We start from the raw sequence: 22,450 nt of genomic DNA on the forward strand, positions 1-22,450 counted from the left end.
GATAGACAGTAATACTTATCATTCACTCACATTCACATGGCTCACTTTCAGAGGAACATGAATCAACATTCAAGTTAACCTTCGCCTCAGCTGTCAGCTCAGCCTCTTTGCCTTTCTTAATACAAAAAGCAACAGCCAGCCCTGAGCTGCGGCCACTGTTTTCCCACTGTAACGGTGGCCAATATCTCCACAAGAGCCTTGGGGTGTCTGTGAGAGTTCTGTGAACTCTCTCGGTGGGCCCCATTCATCAAGGCACCCACTGCCAGGCCCCCGCATACTAGTGGACGGTCCCCCGGGGACTTCTGCCGCAACTTTCAGGATTATCCCCACAACTTTTGGGTCCCACATTAGTGGCCGGCCACCCCGGGATCACACCCGTAACTTTCAGGCCCCACTTGATAGTGGATGGCCCCTACAACTTGCCATTCCCCGTCCTTCCTTCCCAACGTCTCGGCGCTCACGGGAGTTTCCTCAGTCTCCTGGCCACGCCGCCAGTTGCTGGGCTGCACCCCCGTGGGCCTGCCAGGCCTGTGCTTGCCCAGCTTCAAGACTGAAGAAAGAGCTCGGAGTCGGCGACAGAGACGTCAGTGGTTTTATGAATGGGGGAGCTTACAGGTCTGAAGCAAGGTCCTGGAGCGACATCCCACCAAGATCAGACAGCAGACAGCAGCGGGCAGAACAGGGCGGCAGCCTTCGTGACGGGGGTGGGGGTGGGGGAGGTTACCAGTTACGTGGGTAATTGACTTCAGGTTGTCTTTGTTGGTTACCAGGGAAACTAGCAGAGGGGCATGCCCCTCACCGCCCCTTTGATAAGCTGTCAGGTGGAGATGTTCTGATCTAAAGAGTAGAACCATCACTAGCTGGGGCGTGGGGCGAGTATGTGGGAAGGTCAGTCCTGTGAGTAGGGTGTAGGTGAAGCAGACAGTGGTCGAGCAGGGGATGTATAGAGAGCAAGAGAACAGCCATCTTGGGTGGCCTGGTCAGACACACAGGATGATCAGTTGGAAAGAAATATCATTTGGACTGATGAGATAAAGGATAGTTATGTTGAAGTCTGTTTCATATGTTGGGCTTCTTCACTTTGCAATGGCTTTCTGGATAGTGAAGTAGCACCGTGGCTTAGTAATTCCCAGCTGTTAATCATCAGTGAGCTTTGAAATCACCCAAACCTGGGTTTGAGGGTAAATGTATGAATCTAGCTGTATGAGCAAATTACTTAACCACCAAAATGCCTGCCACAGAGAAGTCCCTCAGTAAAATTTATTGAATTAGTCTTTCTTCACTTCAGTTTCCTTGTCTACAAAATGGAGAAAACAACAATACCCACCTCACAACATTTGTGAAAATTAAACAGGACACTGCATATAAAGCATAATGACCTGGCAGCTATTATTTTCATTATCCGGTTACCTACAGGTCTTTATCTCTTGGGTCACACTTTAAGCCTAAACGTATTAACATATGTGATATACAAGCTTATGTTTCCATTACTGATTTTTAAACTCTTCTATGTAGGTATCAAATACATCATGCAGACGGCTGCAAATGTGTGGCAAGAGTGGAAATGAACATGAGTTCACAGTGTCTTTGAGTTGGTAGATGCAGTTTCATTAGTCTAATGAAATGCATGCCATTTACACATATATGAGTGATTGTAATCTGAGGAACAAGGCCATAAGAGGGAGTAAGGTCTTCCACCAAAGGAATGACTATATATCAGTGAGCTTAGGAGCTTCTTGGGATATTTTAGAGAATGATGTGTAGGAAGCTTATGTACTCAGTAATGCTCATCAGTGTAAAGTGGAATATCAGTGGTAGTTGTACTTTCAGGATCACGTACTTAATTCCTAAGCCATATGATAATGAATGTTAAAGTATTAAACTAGTAATGCACTGCACATTGCAGTTTCCATAGTCTGTTCTCTAACTCCCATGTTAAAAGAAGGAATTACTCCATGATTTCTCTTTATGAACTTTTCTCAGCAACAGTTATTCATCAGTTCAATTCATTTAAAAAACATCTGTTAAACCATTTATTGAGGCCTGTGTAGATGCAAAGACGACTAAAGGTGTCTAGGTAGGATGGTGGCTAAGGACTCCAGAATTTAAGCTGAAGGTCACCCAGAGCCAGTGGAAGTTCTTAAACAGGGTCCTAACCTATCCAGGGCTGTGCTTTAGAATGTCTACTTTGCTATGAAGAATGGATTGGAGTGAGAGTTTAGAGAAGGGATTCCAATCAGACATCAGATACTGAAGGACTGGGAATTAGGGAATGATAGATTTGGGACGGATTTGAGAATTTTTTAAGGCAGGCTTGGTCACTGAATGGAGCTGGTTTGTGTGGAGAAGGCTCAAGGTTGACTTGAGGGCTGCCACCCAGGCATCTGAATGCTTCAACTCCCTTTAGCTCATGGCATACTTGGAGAGGAATACGTTCTGCAGAGGAGATGATGAGCTTCCCTGGAAAAGAAAACTAGAAAGACCCCTAATTACATTATTCTTTAGACTCTAAGACATGGATAATTATTTTGCTGAGTACTGTTCAATGATTGACTAGTTTATATACAGATTAGCATAGGCTAAGAAAGGATAAAGGGTTTTATAATCCTTAGTAAATTAGAAGCTGCAATCTATACTGCTGAGAATTTTTGTATGTTTGGAGGCTTATTCATGACTGTTAATAGGCTTGACTCCTTACACTTGTGAGTTTTATTATCGTGCTGAACTCTATCCATTTTAACACAAATGTGTGCATCCTTAATATTGTAACAGCTGTTGGATATATTTTACTTTCAAGTTCTACATATCCACATAAAAGTGTGGAAAATATCCAGTATCAAAAATAACTGTTACAAGTTTTATGAACGTAACAAAGTGTTTTTACTTTTTAAAGAATTTCATCTGTATATAAACCTAATTTATCATTAATTATGTCTGAAAACTTGATTTTGATCATTGAAAATCATGTTTCTATAATTACTGAACTCATATTTCCATATACCATGAAATTATGTCTTAAAAAAATGTGAGTACACTATGATGAAAGAAAAAGTATTTTGATTTCCATAACATTGCAGGACATTAAAAAGTTCCCCAGAGTTTTATATCAAAGCCTGAATTCAGTCTCAAAATAATGGTTCTGCTTTAACCATAAAGAACTTTATATATTATTTTATATCTGTGAAATATCTAGATTATTGAACAACTTTGGTTGAACTAAGCCATCAAGGAAAGACATTAAAAATCAGAAAAATAAGTTTAAAATAAAGAATAAAAAGCAAACTTTGTAAACATGATAACACATAATGATAACTTAAGAAGCGATTAGATCCTATCTGCATTAGATTATAAATTAATATTCTAAGAAGATGATTTAACTGACCTCCCTCCTTTACTGTTAATCTTAACTGTTTGAACTGTACAAATTGCCTTGTGATAGTGGTCATAGTGTGGTTTGGAGAAACAGACAAAATTTTAAGTTGCCCTCAAGATGTTAGCCTGCAGGGGAAGAAAGAAGAGCCTGTGCCTAGTGAATCCAGTGAATGATCGATCAGTCAACTTAAAGAACGAGGTTAGGTCCACATAGGAAAGGGTAAGCAAGATAAAATAATGTTCACAGAACTAGAGAACTGGAAGGAATATTGAACCAAGATAACTTGTAAACTACAGCAGCAGAGAAGGAAATGGAAACGTGAAAAAAAAAAAAAAAAACAACCTGCCTTTCCACTATTAACAGAACACCTATATTGATTTCTTTTTTCCATTTGAATAAGTGTTGGTGACTATCACTTTTTTCCTATGATTAATCATTTCATCTTATGCTGGTTATATTAGTGTTCAGCTTCACAGCTAGGGTCATCTTGATGAAGTGTAGCTTCAGAATTTTCTTTTTAAATCGTTTGTTACTTGTGATAAATGCCCATAATCTGATGTTATTCAGTATTGATTTTACGTATGTGTGCTGTTTTTCTTTTAAAGTCAATTGACCCTGGCCAGCAGTTCACATGGGAACATTCAAACTTGGAAGTAAACAAACCAAAGAACAGATACGCAAATGTAATCGCATATGATCATTCCCGAGTTCTCCTGTCGGCAATAGAAGGTAAGGAAATGCAGATGTTATTTATACCTTTATTTTCATGGGTTTAAATATATGCATGAAAATATAGTTTTAACTAGGTGTTCAGCCATCTTTGAAAAGTTACTTAAGATTTAGGCGCTGCTTGTTCCCACTTTTTCTTTTTCATACAAATGTACCAATCCTTGAGCACACAATATCCTTGACACCATGTAACACAAGGGCATTCCTCATTACCTTCTTGCTTCTACCCTGGATGAAAGATTTCATAATGCAGTTCATGTTTATATAGGGGAAGCAAATTGAGGTTGCCCATTTTACTGATGGCTGCTGATGGTTATGAATAAACAGGTGATTGTCAGAAGATGCCCATAGACTGTTACTTAAAAATGGTGAGGTGTTTGTTGTCAATAACTCTGGATAACCACTAGGAACAGTCCAAAAGTTAGGAGTGGTGATGTGATGATTAATAAAAATTAAGCACATTAGAAATGTCTAGCTCATCTAATTTGTGCACTGCTTGGTAATCTCTCTCACAATTGTAGTAGTAAGGAGTTTATTCCAGAAGGAATGATTGCTCCTAGAAGATGAGGATTATTCCTCAAATATACCTAACTTCTCTGAAGGATTCATGAGAGTATTATCCATTCACCCCTTTCCAATAATAAATCCTTCTCATATGGCATATTAAAGACACTTAGGAGCTCATGTTCAGCACTCAGCATTTTGTTAGTCTTTTACGGCCATGGTAGTGCATTGGATTGCTTTCCTTAGAAAGTAGTTTACAATGTCACTTAAATCCTAACCTGGCCTGCCAACTGCCACATACCACATTCATCCTCATCGGCATTCAGAAGAGCTTTGTGGCTTTTTCATACTTGAAAGTTCACTGCTTATCCTCTTCCAAATGTTTTATAAAACATTAAGTAATACCAGCTTCAGACCCAGACCTTTTTAGTACCTTACAGTTGAAACACTTTCATCTATAGTTGTTCAAGTATCTTTCCCTTTCTTCTGCTTCCAAAATCTATGATGACCACCACTTTATCTCATAACTCTGACAAAGTCCTACCTGCCTCCCTAGTATGCAAAGTTAATTTGAAAGGGAGACTCTGCTTAAAAGCTTTCCCAGTCAGCACCAAAGACAACAACACATTGAATTCCAATTTTGGAGGAATAAGGACGACCTTTGGGCATTTGATCAGGCCATACCTGAGTCCCCTTTTCTCAAAATGGTGTTATGTGGCATAGATATATTTTGTAAAATTCTCATAATCGATTTTACTTTTGACATTGGAAAATGTCTTAATTCCTTTTTGAGCCAATTAAAGATGCTAGGTGTTCAGGAGTTAACTTTTTTCCATATTGAAAAAACTGATCAGTTTTATCAAAGTTTCACCAATGCTAGTTCAAGCAGGATAGTGTCAAATAGGTAGTTGCTTCTTTTGAGGTCCTGTTTAAAAACCGTAAATGGTATATGTGGATGATTAGCATATAGCGTTTACATTTTACCTATTTCCCGTCTTAAAATGTAAAAAACTATAGTAGCAATTTCTTGTCTCAAGTCTCTTAAATCATATCCATAGTAAATAAGAAACTAAACCAAGTCACACATAGAGGAGAGAAATCTTTTTTGTCATTAGTGAAGCAAAGTAAATTATAAAAATAAAATAAATGAATGTAAATTGAGAACCCAGTTGGCATGATCTTGGCTAGAGAACTTGTCATTCTGCCTTTGCTGTATTGTAGCATTGTTTCCACTCAGAATTAGGTCATTCATTACTACCACTTCCCTGTATTTTTGCCTGCTTTGTCATTATTTTCCTTAACCTATTATTTTCCACCATCTTAACAGTAAAGTATGTCCAAGGACAAAGGATATTCCTCCTTGTACCTTTATTATGATAGTTGGAAACTATGTACATTTCATTCCTATGCTATTTTTATAGTATAAGAGCCAAAGCAGTTGAATCAGACTAAAACCTGCCTTTTTATAGCTCTGTGCCCACAAATACTCCCTAAATCTAGAGATGACCTAGAAACCAAAAGTTTTTCAATTTTAAGTGTTATGCAAAAGGTTAGAAGCATTTAATTGAAGTTTAGGGGCTATACAGAGAGCTTTAATCTAGATTACAACCATGAACAGCATTTTATCTTTGACTAAGCCCTAGCCAGCAGATATTTAAGGGGAAAAGCAATCATCCTATATCTTAAGCACAGAAAAAATACCAGCAACTGGAACCACAGAAGCACTAACTGAGGCTTCTCCTATAAAGGGAGCTTTGATAACACAGAGCCAGATTTTTAAAGTATATTAAAATGTTAAGTGACTTCATGCACAATTTATAAAATGTAACATGCTTGTTTTGGGTTCTACCCGTGATGATAACTTACATGACTGTGGTTGAGTGTTTTATTTGGGGCGCTTTTGTTGTTGCTCTTCTCTCAGTGGTTCTGATCACTCTCTTCATATTACTTTGCAGAGAGATCTGATGACATTAAAGAAAAAAATGGGTGTTGCCACAGTGACTCGTGTTGTCTTTATCTTGGTTTAACAGAGCAAAACTTTTAACATACTTCCACTGAAAGATGACAAGGGAAAAACTTAAAAGAATCAGGAATTGTCTATGGGCACCACTGTGCTAACTGAACCCCTTGAAAATAGTGACACTTCATGACGTGTTTCCGAATTACAGTTATTTTATGTATCCTGGGGAAAATGCAGAATAAATTCAAGAGAGTCCTAATTACAAAATGCTCAACAATTGTTGAATTAGAGAGTAAGCAGTATGAAAATACAATTGAGTTTTTGACCAATGCAGTTACTGTTGGAATCCCAACATGTTTAAGCAGTTCTTAAGAGAAAATAGTAATTCCTGAAAAAAAGGGATGATGGGATTTATTTTAATGATTTAAGATAAATATTGTCAAAGAAGACTAAATAGAAACTAATATTTGTATGTGAATAAAATAATATAAAATAATATACTTAATCTTATAGATGCCAAAGTTGTCCAGAAAGTATACTTTTATTAAAATACGAAAAGAGAAATGGACAAACCAAAAGATGAAAAGCAAGTTTGGGTCACAGCTCTGTCACTAAGTAGTTATGTAACCTTGACTTCTCTGAGTATCAATTTCCCCAGTGCTAATATCTTTTACTTTTGAGTTCTCTAAGGGTTAACTCTATGTAGTTTTCATATCAACTATCTTATTTACTGTACTCACAACAGTCTGATGAAGCAACACTATAAATATTTTGATACAGATAGGTATCCATGTTTAGAGATGAGAAAACTGGAGCTCAAACAGAGAATCAGCCCTGACTCTCTCAGTGTAAAAGGTGAACAATTAATATAGCTTAAATTAGAATTGAGCTCTTCTGATTCCTCGATCCAGGCTTCCATAGGCCCACATCACTCACACTGCTTTCCTACTGATACAGGATGTGACTGTAACTAAGTAGCTTAGCATGGATCCGAACACCCAGCCTTGCCTTTTTACCTAAAAAGTCCATTTTATCATTTGGTATCATGGATAACACAAACTTCACATTAAATATTTCATTTCCCTCTTTATGGCCTGACTTTTCTGAGGCAGTGACACAAAAGGGGGGATCATCAGTGACCCAAATACATCAGAGTCCTACAATTGCAGAACGTTACATCTGTCCCTCACAGGTGATCTACTTAGCTAAAATATCTTTTTATATATCTTCAACTTCTTATAAACTCAGGAATATCAATTAGTGGTAGATTATTAATTGTACTGCCTCGTAACTATCAAAAATTCAATCTAACTATTACAGTCCTAGATAAAAATGTTTTGGTTTTTTTTTTTTTGTAAAATATAATTACTCTTCACTGCTGCCAGTACTACATTTCTATTAGTAGGATTATAATTAACATTTCACTTTAAAAGTCATGTTGATGGAATTTTTTAAAATCATTGGCCAGGACTAAATATAGAGCAAAATTTAAAACCCTCCTATTAAATTCGACAACAAAGACAAGATGTTATGATAGACGTGACTGTCTTGGTATTTACCATGTGTTGGGCATCATGTCATAGATTTTTATATACAGTGTATAAAATCATGTATAGTTGTTATTTATAGTGTTCAGAACAACCTCAAAAGCTAGTTATTATCATCCAATTTAATAGACAAGGAAACTGTTAAACTTTAAAAAGTCAAGTAACTTGTTTACATTAGCTAGTTACTGGCAGAACCAAAATTTTAACATATGAGTCAGCTGGACTCAAGAAGCCTCTTCTCTCCAATAGGTCACTTAAGACTGTAGCCACCTTTGAATCATAATGGCCGAGCCTATACATATCAACCTAATTCAAAAACTGCCTTTTTGGCTGGGATGACTGTCTAGGAATTTTGAAATATACATTGTGAAACAATTATGATAGAAATCTTAGAGCCAGAGGTCTTCAACTGTGTTCTTAGACTTCCGTCAAAGTGAATTTTTCCAAAGAATAAGCAATATATAAATGGCTTTCAGGTGGATTTTAAAAATTTGTTTAATATTACTTTTTGAGGTATCTTAGGAAGAATACGAAATAAGAAGACAGAAACTAAATCCCAGATTTAGCAGCTATGTGACCTTGGGCATGTAACTTAGTTCAGTTAACCCTTTGTGGGGAGCTGGTTCCTTTTGAGAATCTGATGAACATTTTAAATCCCACTTGCAAAGAAAAGGCACCTACACACTTTATCTGTATACTAATATCATAGAGTTCACAGACACACAATCTCTTTGCAAGCCCATTCTCCAGTGTAGGGGCCCCTGATTTAGTGTCTTTTGTTCTGGTTCTTCCTAAAAAGAGAATGTATAAGATCCTTCCTGCTATTCCAAAAATTCTGAAGGTTGATTCTAAATCCAGGGATCATAGATAAATATTAAATCTTGGACATTAAGAGATTACTCTTTAGAGGGGAAAAAAAAAACCCACACATTTAATCCAGAGGGTTTACTCAAATAGAATTATTGGCTGGTATGTGTCTCTCCTACTGAGCCAGGTTTAACTGGTTTTACTTAAAAGAGTTAGAAATGACAAAGAATAAAGGGCTTCATGCCATATGCATTTCTTAACACCAGTGCTTATTAATCTGATAAAGGCATCTTAGTAAAATATGGGTTTGTTTTATTTTTTTCTAGTTTTGGGGGAATATATTTAGTTTCAAACCATAAATATGTTTATTCACTTCATCTCTATAATGAAGAGGTATCTTCTTACAAGGGCCTATGTATTTTTCAAGAACTACTTTCCTATTAAATCATCTTGCTTCTGAAGAGATTGTTTGGACAAGTTACTGTGCCGTGGTTTCCTCATTTGTGCAATCGAATTAATAGTAATACCTACTTCCTAGAATCATTAGGAGGATTTAATGAATTAATGCATGTAAAGCCTTTAGATGAGTGTTTGGCACAAAGAAAATGCCTAATAAATATTGGGAACTATTAAAGTTATCATTGCTGTTATTAATTTTATTACTACTATTGATAGATCCTTTTATCCACAGATGGAATTTCTTTTGTATATGATCTATGGAAAAATTAATAATATCCAAATGAGAAAGCTGCATATATTTGCAGCACTCTGTGAAGCAAAAGAAAATATTGGTGCTTGATACATGGAAACGAGACCTATAATAGCATTACAAATTTCAACAAGAGGAAGAATGTGTTCTTTTAAATGGAAATCCAAAATGTATCCTCTGCTGTTTGATTTATATAATAGGAGCAACTCAAGACAACTCCAACTGTAAATAATATAGATGATGTTACAACAACTTCATTATCTGTGAGATGCGCAATTTAGCACCTTTAAAATGAGGAAGCAGCTCACAGAATCACTGCCCCTAAGATAAATCGAAATTTAAAAAGTAAAGAGAAGAAACTACTGATATTCCCCTGTACTATCGGTTTGCCATCTGCCACCACACTTGTGCTCTACGTTTAAGTCCTGTCTTAGCTTCTTCTGTATAGTGTTCAAAGGTAAATCTCTACCGATTTGTTTAAAACAGCGGTCAGCACATGATAACATTCTCCAGTTTCACATCTTATCCATGCTGTGAGTTATCTTTTTTTTTTTAACAGGCCATATCTAATAACCTGATATATTTTCAATAAGTAAAAAAAAAACCAAAAACAAACAGGAAAATCAGTTAATACCATCTAGCCAACATTTTCTAATAAGTGTTTAATTATATTATAGTGAATATAAATGTTCCATATGAAGCACTAACATTAAAGAATTAAAATTGTTTTCCTCAGTAAAGAATAGCTGTCATGATTGACTCAATAAATATGATTCCTCTTCCTCCCTCTTGGTTCATTCTCTCTTTCTCTTTCCTCTCTCCCCCAATCCCAGACACTAATGACTAATCTGTGGGCACCTGGTGTTTGTTTTATTTTGCTCTTGAAATTCTATTTAAACTACTGAAGGAAGTTGGTTAGAATATATGCCTCATCTTAAAAAAAAAAAAAAAAAAAAAAAACAAGGCTAAGAGGGTGGGAGGGAGGGAGACGCAAGAGGGAAGAGATATGGGAACATATGTATATGTATAACTGATTCACTTTGTTGTAAAGGAAAAACTAACACACTTTTGTAAAACAGTTATACTCCAATAAAGATGTTTAAAAAAAACAAGGCTAAATCTTATCCCATTATTGGTTGAGTTCATTTTTCTCACATTTTTCAGAACATCAAGCATTGAGTTAGCTCAATTTCTCTAACATTTTCAGTCTTTAAGTTTTCAAGTTAATTCTTTTTTTTTAACATCTTAATTGGAGTATAATTGCTTTACAATGTTGTGTTAGTTTCTGCTGTATAACAAAGTGAATCAGCTATACGTATACATATATCCCCATATCCCCTCCCTCTCGCGTCTCCCTCCCACCATCCCTATCCCACCCCTCTAGGTGGACACAAAGCACCAAGCTGATCTCCCTGTGCTATGTGGCTGCTTCCCACTAGCTATCCATTGTACATTTGGTAGTGTATATATGTCCATGCCACTCTCTATTTAAATGGCATCTCTCTCCTGCATGCAGCAGAGCAAGTGGTGTGGGGATCTGTTATTCCCCAGCTTCTACCTCAGCCTGCACCTGTGGTGCTTCTTACCTAGAAAAGAGAAAAAGCCTTTTTTAGGGATGGCTAGTTGTGTTGGTTTTTTCCTTTACTCTTGTTCCCAGGAAGCTAATCAAAGAGTAACTCAGAAAGCTCTATGAGTTTCTTTTTATCTCCATTTTCTTTAGTTCAGTTATTGGGATTTTCTTTTCATTTGTATTGCACATCTATGCAGATTGTGCTAATGAATCTATACTTCATTACTCTGATGCTGCAGAGGAACCTAAGTCATCTGCGGAATGGCTCTGTTTTTAGAATATAGGCACAGGTTGTACATGGTTGGGAAGTTAAAAAATAATTATTTTTGTCCTCTCCGTTAATTTTTTTAAATATAGGAATTAGGAAGGGGCCTTCCAGATTTGGGATTCCTTTTTGTCAGTAGAGTATTTAGGAATGACTAGGCTTATTTCATTTCTGTTTATCACATCGATCATAAGAATAACTAGCATCCACTGGTATTTTAGATATTTCAAATGCATTGACTCATTTGACTCTCACAGGGGTTTTGGGTAAGGAGGTTATGAAAGTGCTGCTCGTATTTTAGGATATATATATGAGGGGACTGGGGCTCTGAGAGTTTCCTACAGACAGAGCTCCTGTCGTCATACTCTGCATTTCATTTTGACTACTTCATTGCTGAATAAAGCCCTACAATAATTGCATCCTTATTAACATAAGCTAAGTAGACCAAAACTCTGTGACTTGGCTGAACAGGCATGCTTCAGTGGCCCAAAGTCTGCTTTATATTTCAGGGCAAAGTGCCCCCTAACCAGAAATCAGTTCCCTCTGTCACAAGTGCTGATAAGTCCCCAACACGTGTAGCTAATCTTAGAATGCATTCAAAGACAATCCAATCGCCCACATCCTTCTCTGTAGCCACTCTCATAACCCAGCCTCCTCAGCAGTGCTGAGGAATAGAAAACCAGAGCGCGGAGGACTGAGAACATTGAGAGGGTGGAGGCTGGGTTCACAAACTCTTCTCCTTCCATTAACTCATTGTGGTGATGAGCTGCAGTGCCCACAGAGCAACGCACACTTTTAAAACAAATCGTCCTGCATACGGTAGAAACATGGAGGGTCATTTGCCAAACAGCAGTCACATCTGGGGAAACTTTGGCAGATAATACACCGTGCCTTTGCAAGAAGCGTTTGTTTTTTCTGGTATGTTGCGAAGAGAATCCTTCATTTTTGCTAGTTCTGATGCAGCTGTGGGTGGCTGCCATGGTGTAAGTGAAGGAGAAAGAAGGCCTGTGTCCCTTGAAATCAAATAAATTTACTAGTAAGTTATTATTGGATTTCATTTTTCTATTTTCTGTTCTCTAGTTTTGCCAGTGTCAGCAAACAAAATAAACAGTTTTTTCTGCATTGTGGGTTGTAAAAATTACAATCTAGGTCTTAACTGGCAATTCGTTGTTGTTGGAGTTTTTCTTTTTATTTGTGTATTGAAGTGGTGGAGACGTTATTTACTAAATAAACGATAGCTTTTGTGCTCTAGTGGATCCTGAGTACTTCCATCTTACAACAGGGAATAAACTGGCTTACCAAAAAAACAATTTCTTTTTGACACAAACTCACAAAGCGTTTGCAGAGTGAAAGGAAACAAAAGTGCTGGAGTTTTGATGCCACACTGCAAGTTGGAACAGAGTCAGCCAGTGAGCTGGAGGTCTGTCTCCATCTCTGTAATGCTGTAGTAGTTTGTCTTCTGGAGCCCTGGATAGCATTCAGCCTTCCCTCTAATGCTGCCTCTTACTCATTCTTGCCTCCACAATTCAAGGAAAGCTGCTTTTTCTGAATAGACTGCGTACTAGCCTAGTCCTACCCCCTCCTCTTGTTTTTGAATTTGTTTATTTTTTACCCCACCAGGTTCTAATCAAGATTTGAAGTATCAATCACACCAAAAAAAATCTCATCTCAGCACATCAGAGGTAGAAGCAATAGGAATCAGCTTGAACGATCATCAGAGCATGTTCCTACCTAATCTGAGAGCCACAAAGCCTCTATTTATCTTAAAATAACTTCACAGAGATTTCTGAATCCAGGAAGGTTAAGAATACCACAGAGAGACATCTTATTTTAGAACTCAAAGGGACTTGAGGGAATCAATTTGTCCAACACACCTTGTTTAGCAGATAAGCAATCAGAAGTCTGGACAAGTTGAACGGACTGCCCAAATGTCAAAGAGCAACCTACCAGCATACTGCCCTAGACTGGAGTTCTGGTTTCCTGGTCAATTTCTCTAAAGCCTTAGCATGTGCTTAGTATTGTTCCAGGAGGCACATATGACTTACCCTCCAGTGTGGAGTGACACAAAAGTATCACACTTACCCCTTATGATTACTTAATTTCACATCAATAAAATAATTCATGTACTATTTTGGGTCCTGCTTTTTTCACTTAACATCAGAGCGTAAGGCCTTCATTATTAAATTTTTATAATTATAAACACCTCTTGACAAGAGAAGTCTTTTCAAATCAAATTATCTGCTGACCTGAAAAAGCTAATGCAAAGCAAGTTGTTTATTTTTTTTAACTGGACCCACATGACCCAATTAGTTCTCATAAAATTAACAAGGGGAAATAAAAACTTATTTTAATCCAGTCATGACAAAACAGCTCAGATAGTGTATTCTTTGACATTTCAACATGCTTTCAAGGTTTTAAAGCATTTCTCAGTATGAGTTAATTATTCATCACGAATATTCTTTCAAACCTAGTAGCTTTATCTTTCCGAGGATTCCTCTCCTTTTGTGAATATTCAAACACACAGGGGAACATTATTATGAAGCCCTAAAGTGTTAATCCCAGGCTTAAATGAAGAAAAATGGCATTACCCCCCTGCATGTTGAACTCATGATAAATTCTCCAAGTTTTTCAGACAGAAAAACAGGGGAGCCCAAAGTTCATGTCCAGGCTAATTTTTCCACTGAAAGCTATAACTGGCAATTCCCAGTGAATAAAATGAAAGCCTAAACCTGACCCATCCCTGTTTGAATAGCTGTTTGCTATGGCTTGCTGTGCATGAAGAACACAGAAGCACAGTTCTACCAATCATTCCCCTCATCACAATATCTGTTAAAGGCTTGAGTTTTATAACTCTTAGTTTGCCCAAAACACAAAGACCCAGTATAAAGCATGTAAGTAATCATTTTAAGCACCACAAGAAATAACAGTCCATTAACTGATGAAATAGACTATAACACAGGAATGGGGAATATTGTGGGGTACAATATAAAGTCAAGATCTAGCCTCAGTATTCTCACTTATAAGATTAGAATGATAAATAATTATTATTGGTGTCGGAACTGTTTACATGACTTATTAATTGGAGAATACACATGAAACAATACATAGGAAATCACGAAAACTTACTTTTATAAACGAAGTAAAGCCATGGATGCCTAGGAAGAACAAGTTTTGGATCTAAGCTGTTTTTCTTGGACAATGACATTAAGACCAACTGTCCAAGAGACAATCCTACAGCAGGGCCAATCCTAAGATATTGCCTATGATGAGCTTCAGACATCTTTTTTACGCTCTTGTTATTTTAATAACTCCTGCCCCTCAAAAAAAAAAAAAGAAAAAAAAAAAAAGGCAAGGCACACCATTACCATAGTTTTGGACAAAAGTCTCCGTAACTCCAAGAAATAAAAGCAATCAGCTAATTTACAGTAATCCTATATTCTTTCAGTTCTGCATTTTAACTTAGATTTCTATTCATCATCGATCCAGAAGAATTCATTTAATCCTCACACACTTCTCTTGGATCAGTAGTGCATGCTGATTAGTGTTACATTAGTGGAAAGCCAGCATAGTATTTTTTTTTTCCATTGGGGTTGATTGAAAAATTGTTCTAAATATATCGCACTGAAAATTGAGGTCTCATCTACTTGAAATACACTGCTCTTTAATTTTAGATTCCAATAGGGGGTTAATATTTTTTAGAAGGGCAAGCCACCACCATTTCTCAGATCTTTTCTCATTCCTCTTTCTTCACAGCTTGTTATGTTGGGTTGTATGAATATAGGACACATTAGGCCTTAGAGCTTCTAGAGAACATAGCCACCTCTCACATCTCCACATTGCAAAAGACATGTGACAGAACTTACTGGAAGTGTCTTTTTGCCAGAGTGTGTAAACAAATTTGCCAGGAGGCTTTTACCACGTACTACCTCCTTACAGACAAGTGTCAAAATAAAAGAGGAGCCTCACGCTATTTTCAGGATATAAATTTTAGCCTAACAATGAGCTCTCCTAGGTATTGAATTATTGTTTTCAATTCTCTTCTTTCCAGAATATCAAGTCCCAAATTCTTAAAGTATTTGGTGATACAGTATGGATCCCAGGTGCCTAATAGTTTTCAGGCAGAATTTTTGTATTTTTATCCCTGGAAAATGCAACCATTATTCAGTATCAACCTATTCCCCCTAAAATATAACGACTTATTGCTCAAACTTGAGCAATATGTCAAAAAACAATTTATTACATAATAACTGATTAAAATGTATGCAAGAATATAGGATAGGTCTGATTCCCCTCCTTTAGATATGAGTCTCACACCCACCTCCTCTGTCCTCAGATGCGTTGTTCAGACACATTTGTTATCATCCTTGATGAGGGAAAAATGGCATAGTGCCCAGCTGATGCATTTTCTGAGTCATTAAACCAGATTTCTTCATTTTTGAGTTTTCTTGGAAAAAAGTTTTCTGTATTTTGGTAGTGGAGTGAGGCTCTTGGCCAGAATTCTTTCTATCAATTCTTTAATGTTAACTGCTAAATTAAATTATTTAAAGTGGGTTTTTCCTGTATTATAAAATAGACTCATTGGTGGCTCAGAACCAAATCCTGTGGACATGTAGATGTGCGTGCTTCCCCAGTGGTTGTAACCTGAGGACTTTATTTAAACTGTCCTTTGAATCTACAGTAATTTGGTGTCAGGGAGGAATAGGATCTTTATCAACAAAGGGCTGCCAGAACCCCAACTGCTTCTTGAGTAGCTATAATAGATGAATAATGTTACAACCAACCGTGCATTTCAGTTTTTGCTCAAAAGGCTTTTCACTAATGCCGGTGGTATTCCATATCCATGTGTTCATCTTGGAGCCCAGCAGTTTCCATCTGACTTTCATTACTTTTTCTTGAGAGGATCAGTTTTACAACTGGAATCAGAAAAGCAGTCAAAGTAATTGCAAGTGGCAATCAGTGAAATACAGTAATCTTAGCTTGGGAACATATGTTCCATTATAAAGAAAATATTCTTTTTTTTTTTTTTTTTTTAATAAATCCAAGACTAATATTTTCCCAAAGTAAGGAGTGACCATGTACAGGTTCTATTGCTACCTCCCTGTAAAGTGTTTGTTCCCCTTCAGGGATAGGCCACTCATTACCTCTGGAGGAAATCTATCCCCTTTCTGATTCTGACTTTTATTCTACTGGAGATGAAATTCATCTCTCTGTAGTTGCATCCTTCAGAACTGAAAGACTTGGGTCTCAACATAGTAAACCTCAACCTCTCTTCAGACACTTATGGGCAGCTCTTATCTCCAACCCCTATCTTTTTGCCAGGTTATAATATATATTCCTTTCTCATAAGGAATAGCTTTGATTTCCTTAATCATTCCAGTCACTCTTCTTGAAAGAAACTCAAACTTTCCTATACCCCTTTTAAAGCTGTTGTGCTGAAGGAAAATTAGACTTTTAATCAGAATATCTGTATTACATTACAGCTGTGCTACTTATTAAATGTTGAAACGGAGGCACATAATTTGCTCTTTTTTGTCACTAGGGATAGCAAAAGTGAATAAAAGAGATGTGGTCTAGAGGCACATAAAACAAGCAATAAGCAAGTTAACAAACAACTAAATATATAATTTCAATGTGTAATAAGTCATATAAAGAGTTGCCAAGAGGGTTCTTAGGTCCCAGGGTATCAAGGGCAGGCCTTCTGAGATGGAGGCTGAGTGCCCTCCGATGGGAATGAGGCAGAGAGTGTTGTAGTATGTGGGATGGTACTAAGCTAGCAATGTTTTCTAACAAAGCCAGCATCTAGAAGCAGGCCAGCGTCTGGAGTTAGAAAGCGAGGAGGTGAGTGGGACAAGATGAGTCTGGAGAAGTACAGAGTTTTGTAGCCATTGTTGAGAGTTTGGATTTTATTTAAAGTATAAGGGGAAGCCATTGCTGGCTTTGAAGAAGAGACATTACAGCATCTGAAATATATTTTTAAAAATTGCTCTCATACTAGATAGAGAACAGACTGCAAAGGACACAGCAGAAGCGGGACAACCAATTAGGAGGCAGTTGTCATAATCCAAGGAGAGATTCATGTGATACAACAACCCGTTGGGGTTTAAACGAGAAGCAGTACCCTACAGAGGTTAAGACACAGATGTAGCAGACTGCCTGCCTATAATTAAACCAGACTCCACCAATGTCAGCAAGCTCTGTGCACCTCGGTTTCCACCTCTGTGAAAGGAAGATCATGAAAGAGCTTCACAGAGTTGTTGTGAGGATTAAAAGAGTTTATATATGAGTTCCCTCTTAGCTAAATCTGGAAAGAATTTTTCACTGTTAATGACATGTTCCACACTATATTGCATTTTCAGGCTCAGGCATTATTTTAGTTGGTTTTTGTCTGGGAACGAAGAAGACAATGAGTGAGGAAAGTGGCCAGATAATTGTTCATCCTCCTTTGCAAGCTATATTTTTCTGATGCAATGGAGAAAACAGACAGCGTGTGAGAGAAAAGGCATTTTTATGGACAATTGTTTGTGTTTTTCTTTCTTTGGAGTCCACCTTGTCACATTATAAATACAAACATTGCATTACTCTAACGTAATGGTCCCAATAAGACCTATTTTTAATCTTGTTTAAAACCCAAACTTTAATATAGTGTGACTCCTCTTAATATAACACTGTCATTAGGGCATGTCCCAGGCTGTTTCCTCTTGTGATATGTTCACCTCATTGAATAACACTCCTTGTTTTACAGGAATCCCAGGAAGTGACTATGTGAATGCTAACTACATAGATGGCTATAGGAAACAAAATGCCTATATTGCAACACAGGGATCTCTCCCCGAAACATTTGGGGACTTTTGGAGAATGATATGGGAACAACGGAGTGCCACAGTTGTTATGATGACAAAACTAGAAGAACGATCCAGGGTAAGGATGAATGTCTACCTTCTCCCTTTTAAAATCTTCCCTCAGATAGTTCCTGCAATGCATATTTTATTCTGGTCAGAATCTAACCTGTCTTTAAGCTTTGACTTTGTAATAGACAATAATTGTGAATGAGCATCAACAGCTTAGATTAAACTGTTCTTTAACATGCTTTTGAATCTTTCAAAAAGGAAATTCTCTCATGTTACGATGTGTGTGGTCGCTAAAAGAAAAAAATAGCACTCAAAGAACTAGACAACTTGGTTAGAAAAAATAAATATATTAACTTGGACATCTTTGTAAAACCCACATTGAACAAGAACACACAGACTTCGTGGGAGAATCCCACCATATGTACTTCCCAATATTTTCAACTTTTTCTTTCTCATAATCTGCAGTGTAAAATCTAAAATTCTGTGAAAGAGGCTCTTTTTAAAAATTATTCAAATTAGCATAAATTAAGTCAGGGCAGCCAAAAATATGATGTTGGTTAATACACTGCTGAGAAAACACATAAATGTGTAGAGGGCATTTTGTTAGTTTAGCCTTCTCCAAAATGAATAGATTTTAATAATGGAGTCATTGCTTAGTAAGGTCCAAGAAAGGAGTTTTATTCATCATATGGGTCCAATATTATGGAGCACGGCACATTAGTTAAATGCTCTTGATTTGCAAAACGAGAACATAATGGGTAAGCAGGATGCCATATTCCCAAGTGAATATGCCAAGTGAATATCGTAGCCATCTGATGAAAATCAATCTGTAACCTTGAGAATTTAAGGAACAAGTAAGTCTCTGACAAATCACTGAAGACAGCACATACTCTCACTGTATGGGGCCTTCGGGGCAGAGTCTGAAACCACCAGTAGAGGGCTCATTCACTGGGATCACAGTACTATCAAAAAGGATATTTAGAAGGAAACCAAAAGCCCAACTCCCCATTTGTTGCGTGACAGTTGAGATTTTTTTAATGTTCTCCTAAGCTCAATACATGGCAGTTTTTCTTAGCCCCAGTATGTATATAAGAGAGGAGCTGCTCAGGAGATTCATAAGGGAAAAGCTCAGATTTAGGAAAATATAAAAAGTCCCAGCTGTTACCTTAAAGCTGGGAAATCAATAGATATAGTACACAACTTGTTTAGCAAACCGAAAAAGCAATCAGGTCTTTTCAAAATGTGAATTCTACAGAAATATTGAAATATTGTCTGAAAAGAATTTAGATAAAAACTTTGATGGCTGCGAAGACGTCTCTGTGTTATACTTTACATGCAAATGCTACTCAAAATGGATGTAAATAGATCCATTATTGACTTGTACTAAGGGTAACCCCTATCTAGCAAGCCCTTGCTTTAAAAACAATCCCCCACCCAAATAATTATTGGATATAATCGTTAATCATTCTAACAATGCCTAACATGTATTGGATACATTGATATTTTACAACAACCCATGAGATAAACACTTCTGTGATTTCCACTTTATATATGAGTAAGGCCAGGACATTCCAGAAGGTCACCTAAGCTCATTCAGTTACCAAGGTCAGAGTGAGGAATTGAAGACAGTCTGTCTCCACAACATCTGTGCTTACCCACCAGGCAGTACTGTCTGTTAACACTTCTGTGAAGCGGAGACAGCTGAACTGTTTATATGACAGCACGCATGTAAATCCAAGCTACTCGGACTGTTCTGCCTGGAGATAACCGGCTGGTAACAAGCAGTCATTTGCAAAAGCTGTTTTCAGTAAAACACACATTTTTATCTTGACACTGCAGGCCTTCATTAAGCCATGCACAGAAACTTGTTTTGAAATAACCAAATGGAATTCTGCCCCCTTTCTCCCTAATTGCTTCTAATAATAAAATTAGTTCTAACTGGCCCCACTGCCAGTGCAACATCTGATGGTAATGAGCAATTCTTGGCAGAAGGCATTGTGACTTAAATACCTACAGTTTATCTTTATGTTGCAGGCTACCTTTTTTTCCCCACCTCAGACAGAGAAACTTATTTGGAAGTTACTAAATGAGCCTCTGTTTGCTCTCTTCATTAATTACTCTTTGCTCTTGCAAGTTAGCTTTCTCCTTTGTTAAATGACCTGAGGAGGCCAAGTAAAGCGCTGTCTTGTGATTTTTATTCTGCAGTGGTTCAGCCTATACCCAAACTTATGATGACCTGCATAAGCCAATATTTAGAAATCTCAACCATCATCAACCTAATCATACAAATGAACCCTGACCCCCAAGGCCCCAAAAGCCCTTTGTTCTCCAGTCTAGAACACTTGAGAATAAGGGACCAAATGCCCTAGAGAGAGTTAACAAAGCCCTGGTCCTCCAAATGATCTCACCCCCTCTTCGTCTTCCTGCCTCACACCCTCCACCCCACCTTCCCCCGTCCACTTGTTCTTCCCCCCACCCCCCGAAGTCCCAGGGAAGAAGCCGAAGGCATTCCTGGATTCTCAAAACAAGAACATAGATTAAATTTTGCTATAAAAACAGTGTTATAAATAGTGGTTAGTTGTTGCTGAAATATACAGCTCCATATTGGGGAACTTTGTGAGTTATGTGGGCTGACCTGGGGACTCAATGAATTCTCAATTCCCAGCAGCCAAATTCAAAGTAGACATATGAACTAGTCTGGCTTTACTTAGAAACTGCCTGTAGTCCCTCTTAGAAAGAGAGGAGGTCCAGGCAGTTTAAACAAATCACCTCTCCAAGGGCTGAAGCTTGAAATTTCATTATTTTGATGAAGGCTCAGGTTCCTGAAATAATATTCATCCCCTTGGCTTGTTGAAAAAAAGAGAGGTGTGTGTGTGTGTGTGTGTGTGTGTGCGCGTGCGTAAACACTTCTGTGTATTACAAGTAGGCAGGAATACCTGTTAACTGGAGTGGAAAAGAGAAAGGAAAAGGAAAGGGAAGAGAAGATAGCATGATATGACACAGAACTCCCTGGGGACACCACCACTAGAGGAAGCTACCCGACATAGTTCCAGGTAGGGGTGCCTTGCAGTCAAATGTCTGTGTTTAGATCCCGACTTTAGTGTATACTAGCTATGAGATATCGAGCAAGCTGCGGGACCCCTCAAAGTCTCCTTTCTCCTTTTTGGACTACATGAAAGGGTTATTGTGGGTATTGCCTGAGACAAGGAATATGACAGGGTGGCTCAGTGAGTGTACACTATTATTTTTTGGTTGAGATAGAGAAGTTGGAGGCTTTACCATTATAACTTAAGTCTCCCCTAAAGCTGGCTTCCAAATAATTCAATTTTTGTTCCCAAATGAAATGAGTTTGTTTCTCTGTGGTTGACAACGAATCCTAACCAAACTCAGAGTCACTACACGTGGCGAAATGTGCCCGCTGTTCCCAGGATGGCACAACCATGCATCCTAGTCAAGAGGAGAGTGTAGCTCAGAACATGGGGTTCTTTTGCACTTGCCTTTGACAGAATCTCCAGAATGGAGACCCTGACACAGGGAACGTGTTAACTGGTCTGCAAAAAGACCACAATAGAACATTCTGGCTGCTACTTTCACATATCTTGAAGCAATACAGTATGAAAATAGTGAGTAATGTCAACACGAGTTACATGTAGTAATAATTATCACTAAATATAATATATTCTTGATACCACATTTCCTTCTGGTTCGGTTTTTCATTCTCCTTCCTCATTCTTTTTTTATTTGGTGATGCTAGGGAACTCTCCCTTTAAAACCTACCTCCTGTGTTTTCCACCCTCTACTGTACCAAGGCTCATTCTCACCATCTCTCTGTGGTTGATACAGCAGCAGGTAACCTTTGCTGAGTTAGAATAGTTCACTCAAGCAAAAGGACACTGGGTTCATTAGCATGTGTTAGACATTTCACTGGTCTTTTGTTAGAGAATTGACCATCTTTAGCGTTTGGAGGGCTAAAGAAGCCCTTTACAAGTGTGAGGTATGGCTTAGGGCTTAAGGTGGCCATTTGAAAACTTAAGTTCTTTGATTTTTCAAATGCCATCACTCTCCCTCAAATGTGGCCTTGAAAGAATGCCAAACTTAAATCAGGAGACTATTTCCATGGTTGTACGTTCACCACTTA

At 37.7% G+C, this 22,450-nt stretch overlaps 1 protein-coding gene across 50 annotated transcripts in view; it reads left to right on the plus strand.

Annotated features, from left to right (window-relative positions):
• Positions 1-22,450, plus strand: part of PTPRD (protein tyrosine phosphatase receptor type D) — a 2,126,684-nt gene that overhangs the window by 2,048,210 nt on the left and 56,024 nt on the right. For all 50 annotated transcript variants that reach the window (XM_067041545.1, XM_067041546.1, XM_067041519.1 and 47 more), the window contains 2 exons: positions 3,979-4,102; positions 18,207-18,382. In XM_067041545.1, the coding sequence (XP_066897646.1) occupies positions 3,979-4,102; positions 18,207-18,382 (300 nt within the window). The remainder of the gene's footprint in view (positions 1-3,978; positions 4,103-18,206; positions 18,383-22,450) is intronic.

This window comes from Kogia breviceps, chromosome 8 (genome assembly GCF_026419965.1).
Source record: "Kogia breviceps isolate mKogBre1 chromosome 8, mKogBre1 haplotype 1, whole genome shotgun sequence".
Lineage (NCBI taxonomy): Eukaryota > Metazoa > Chordata > Mammalia > Artiodactyla > Physeteridae > Kogia > Kogia breviceps.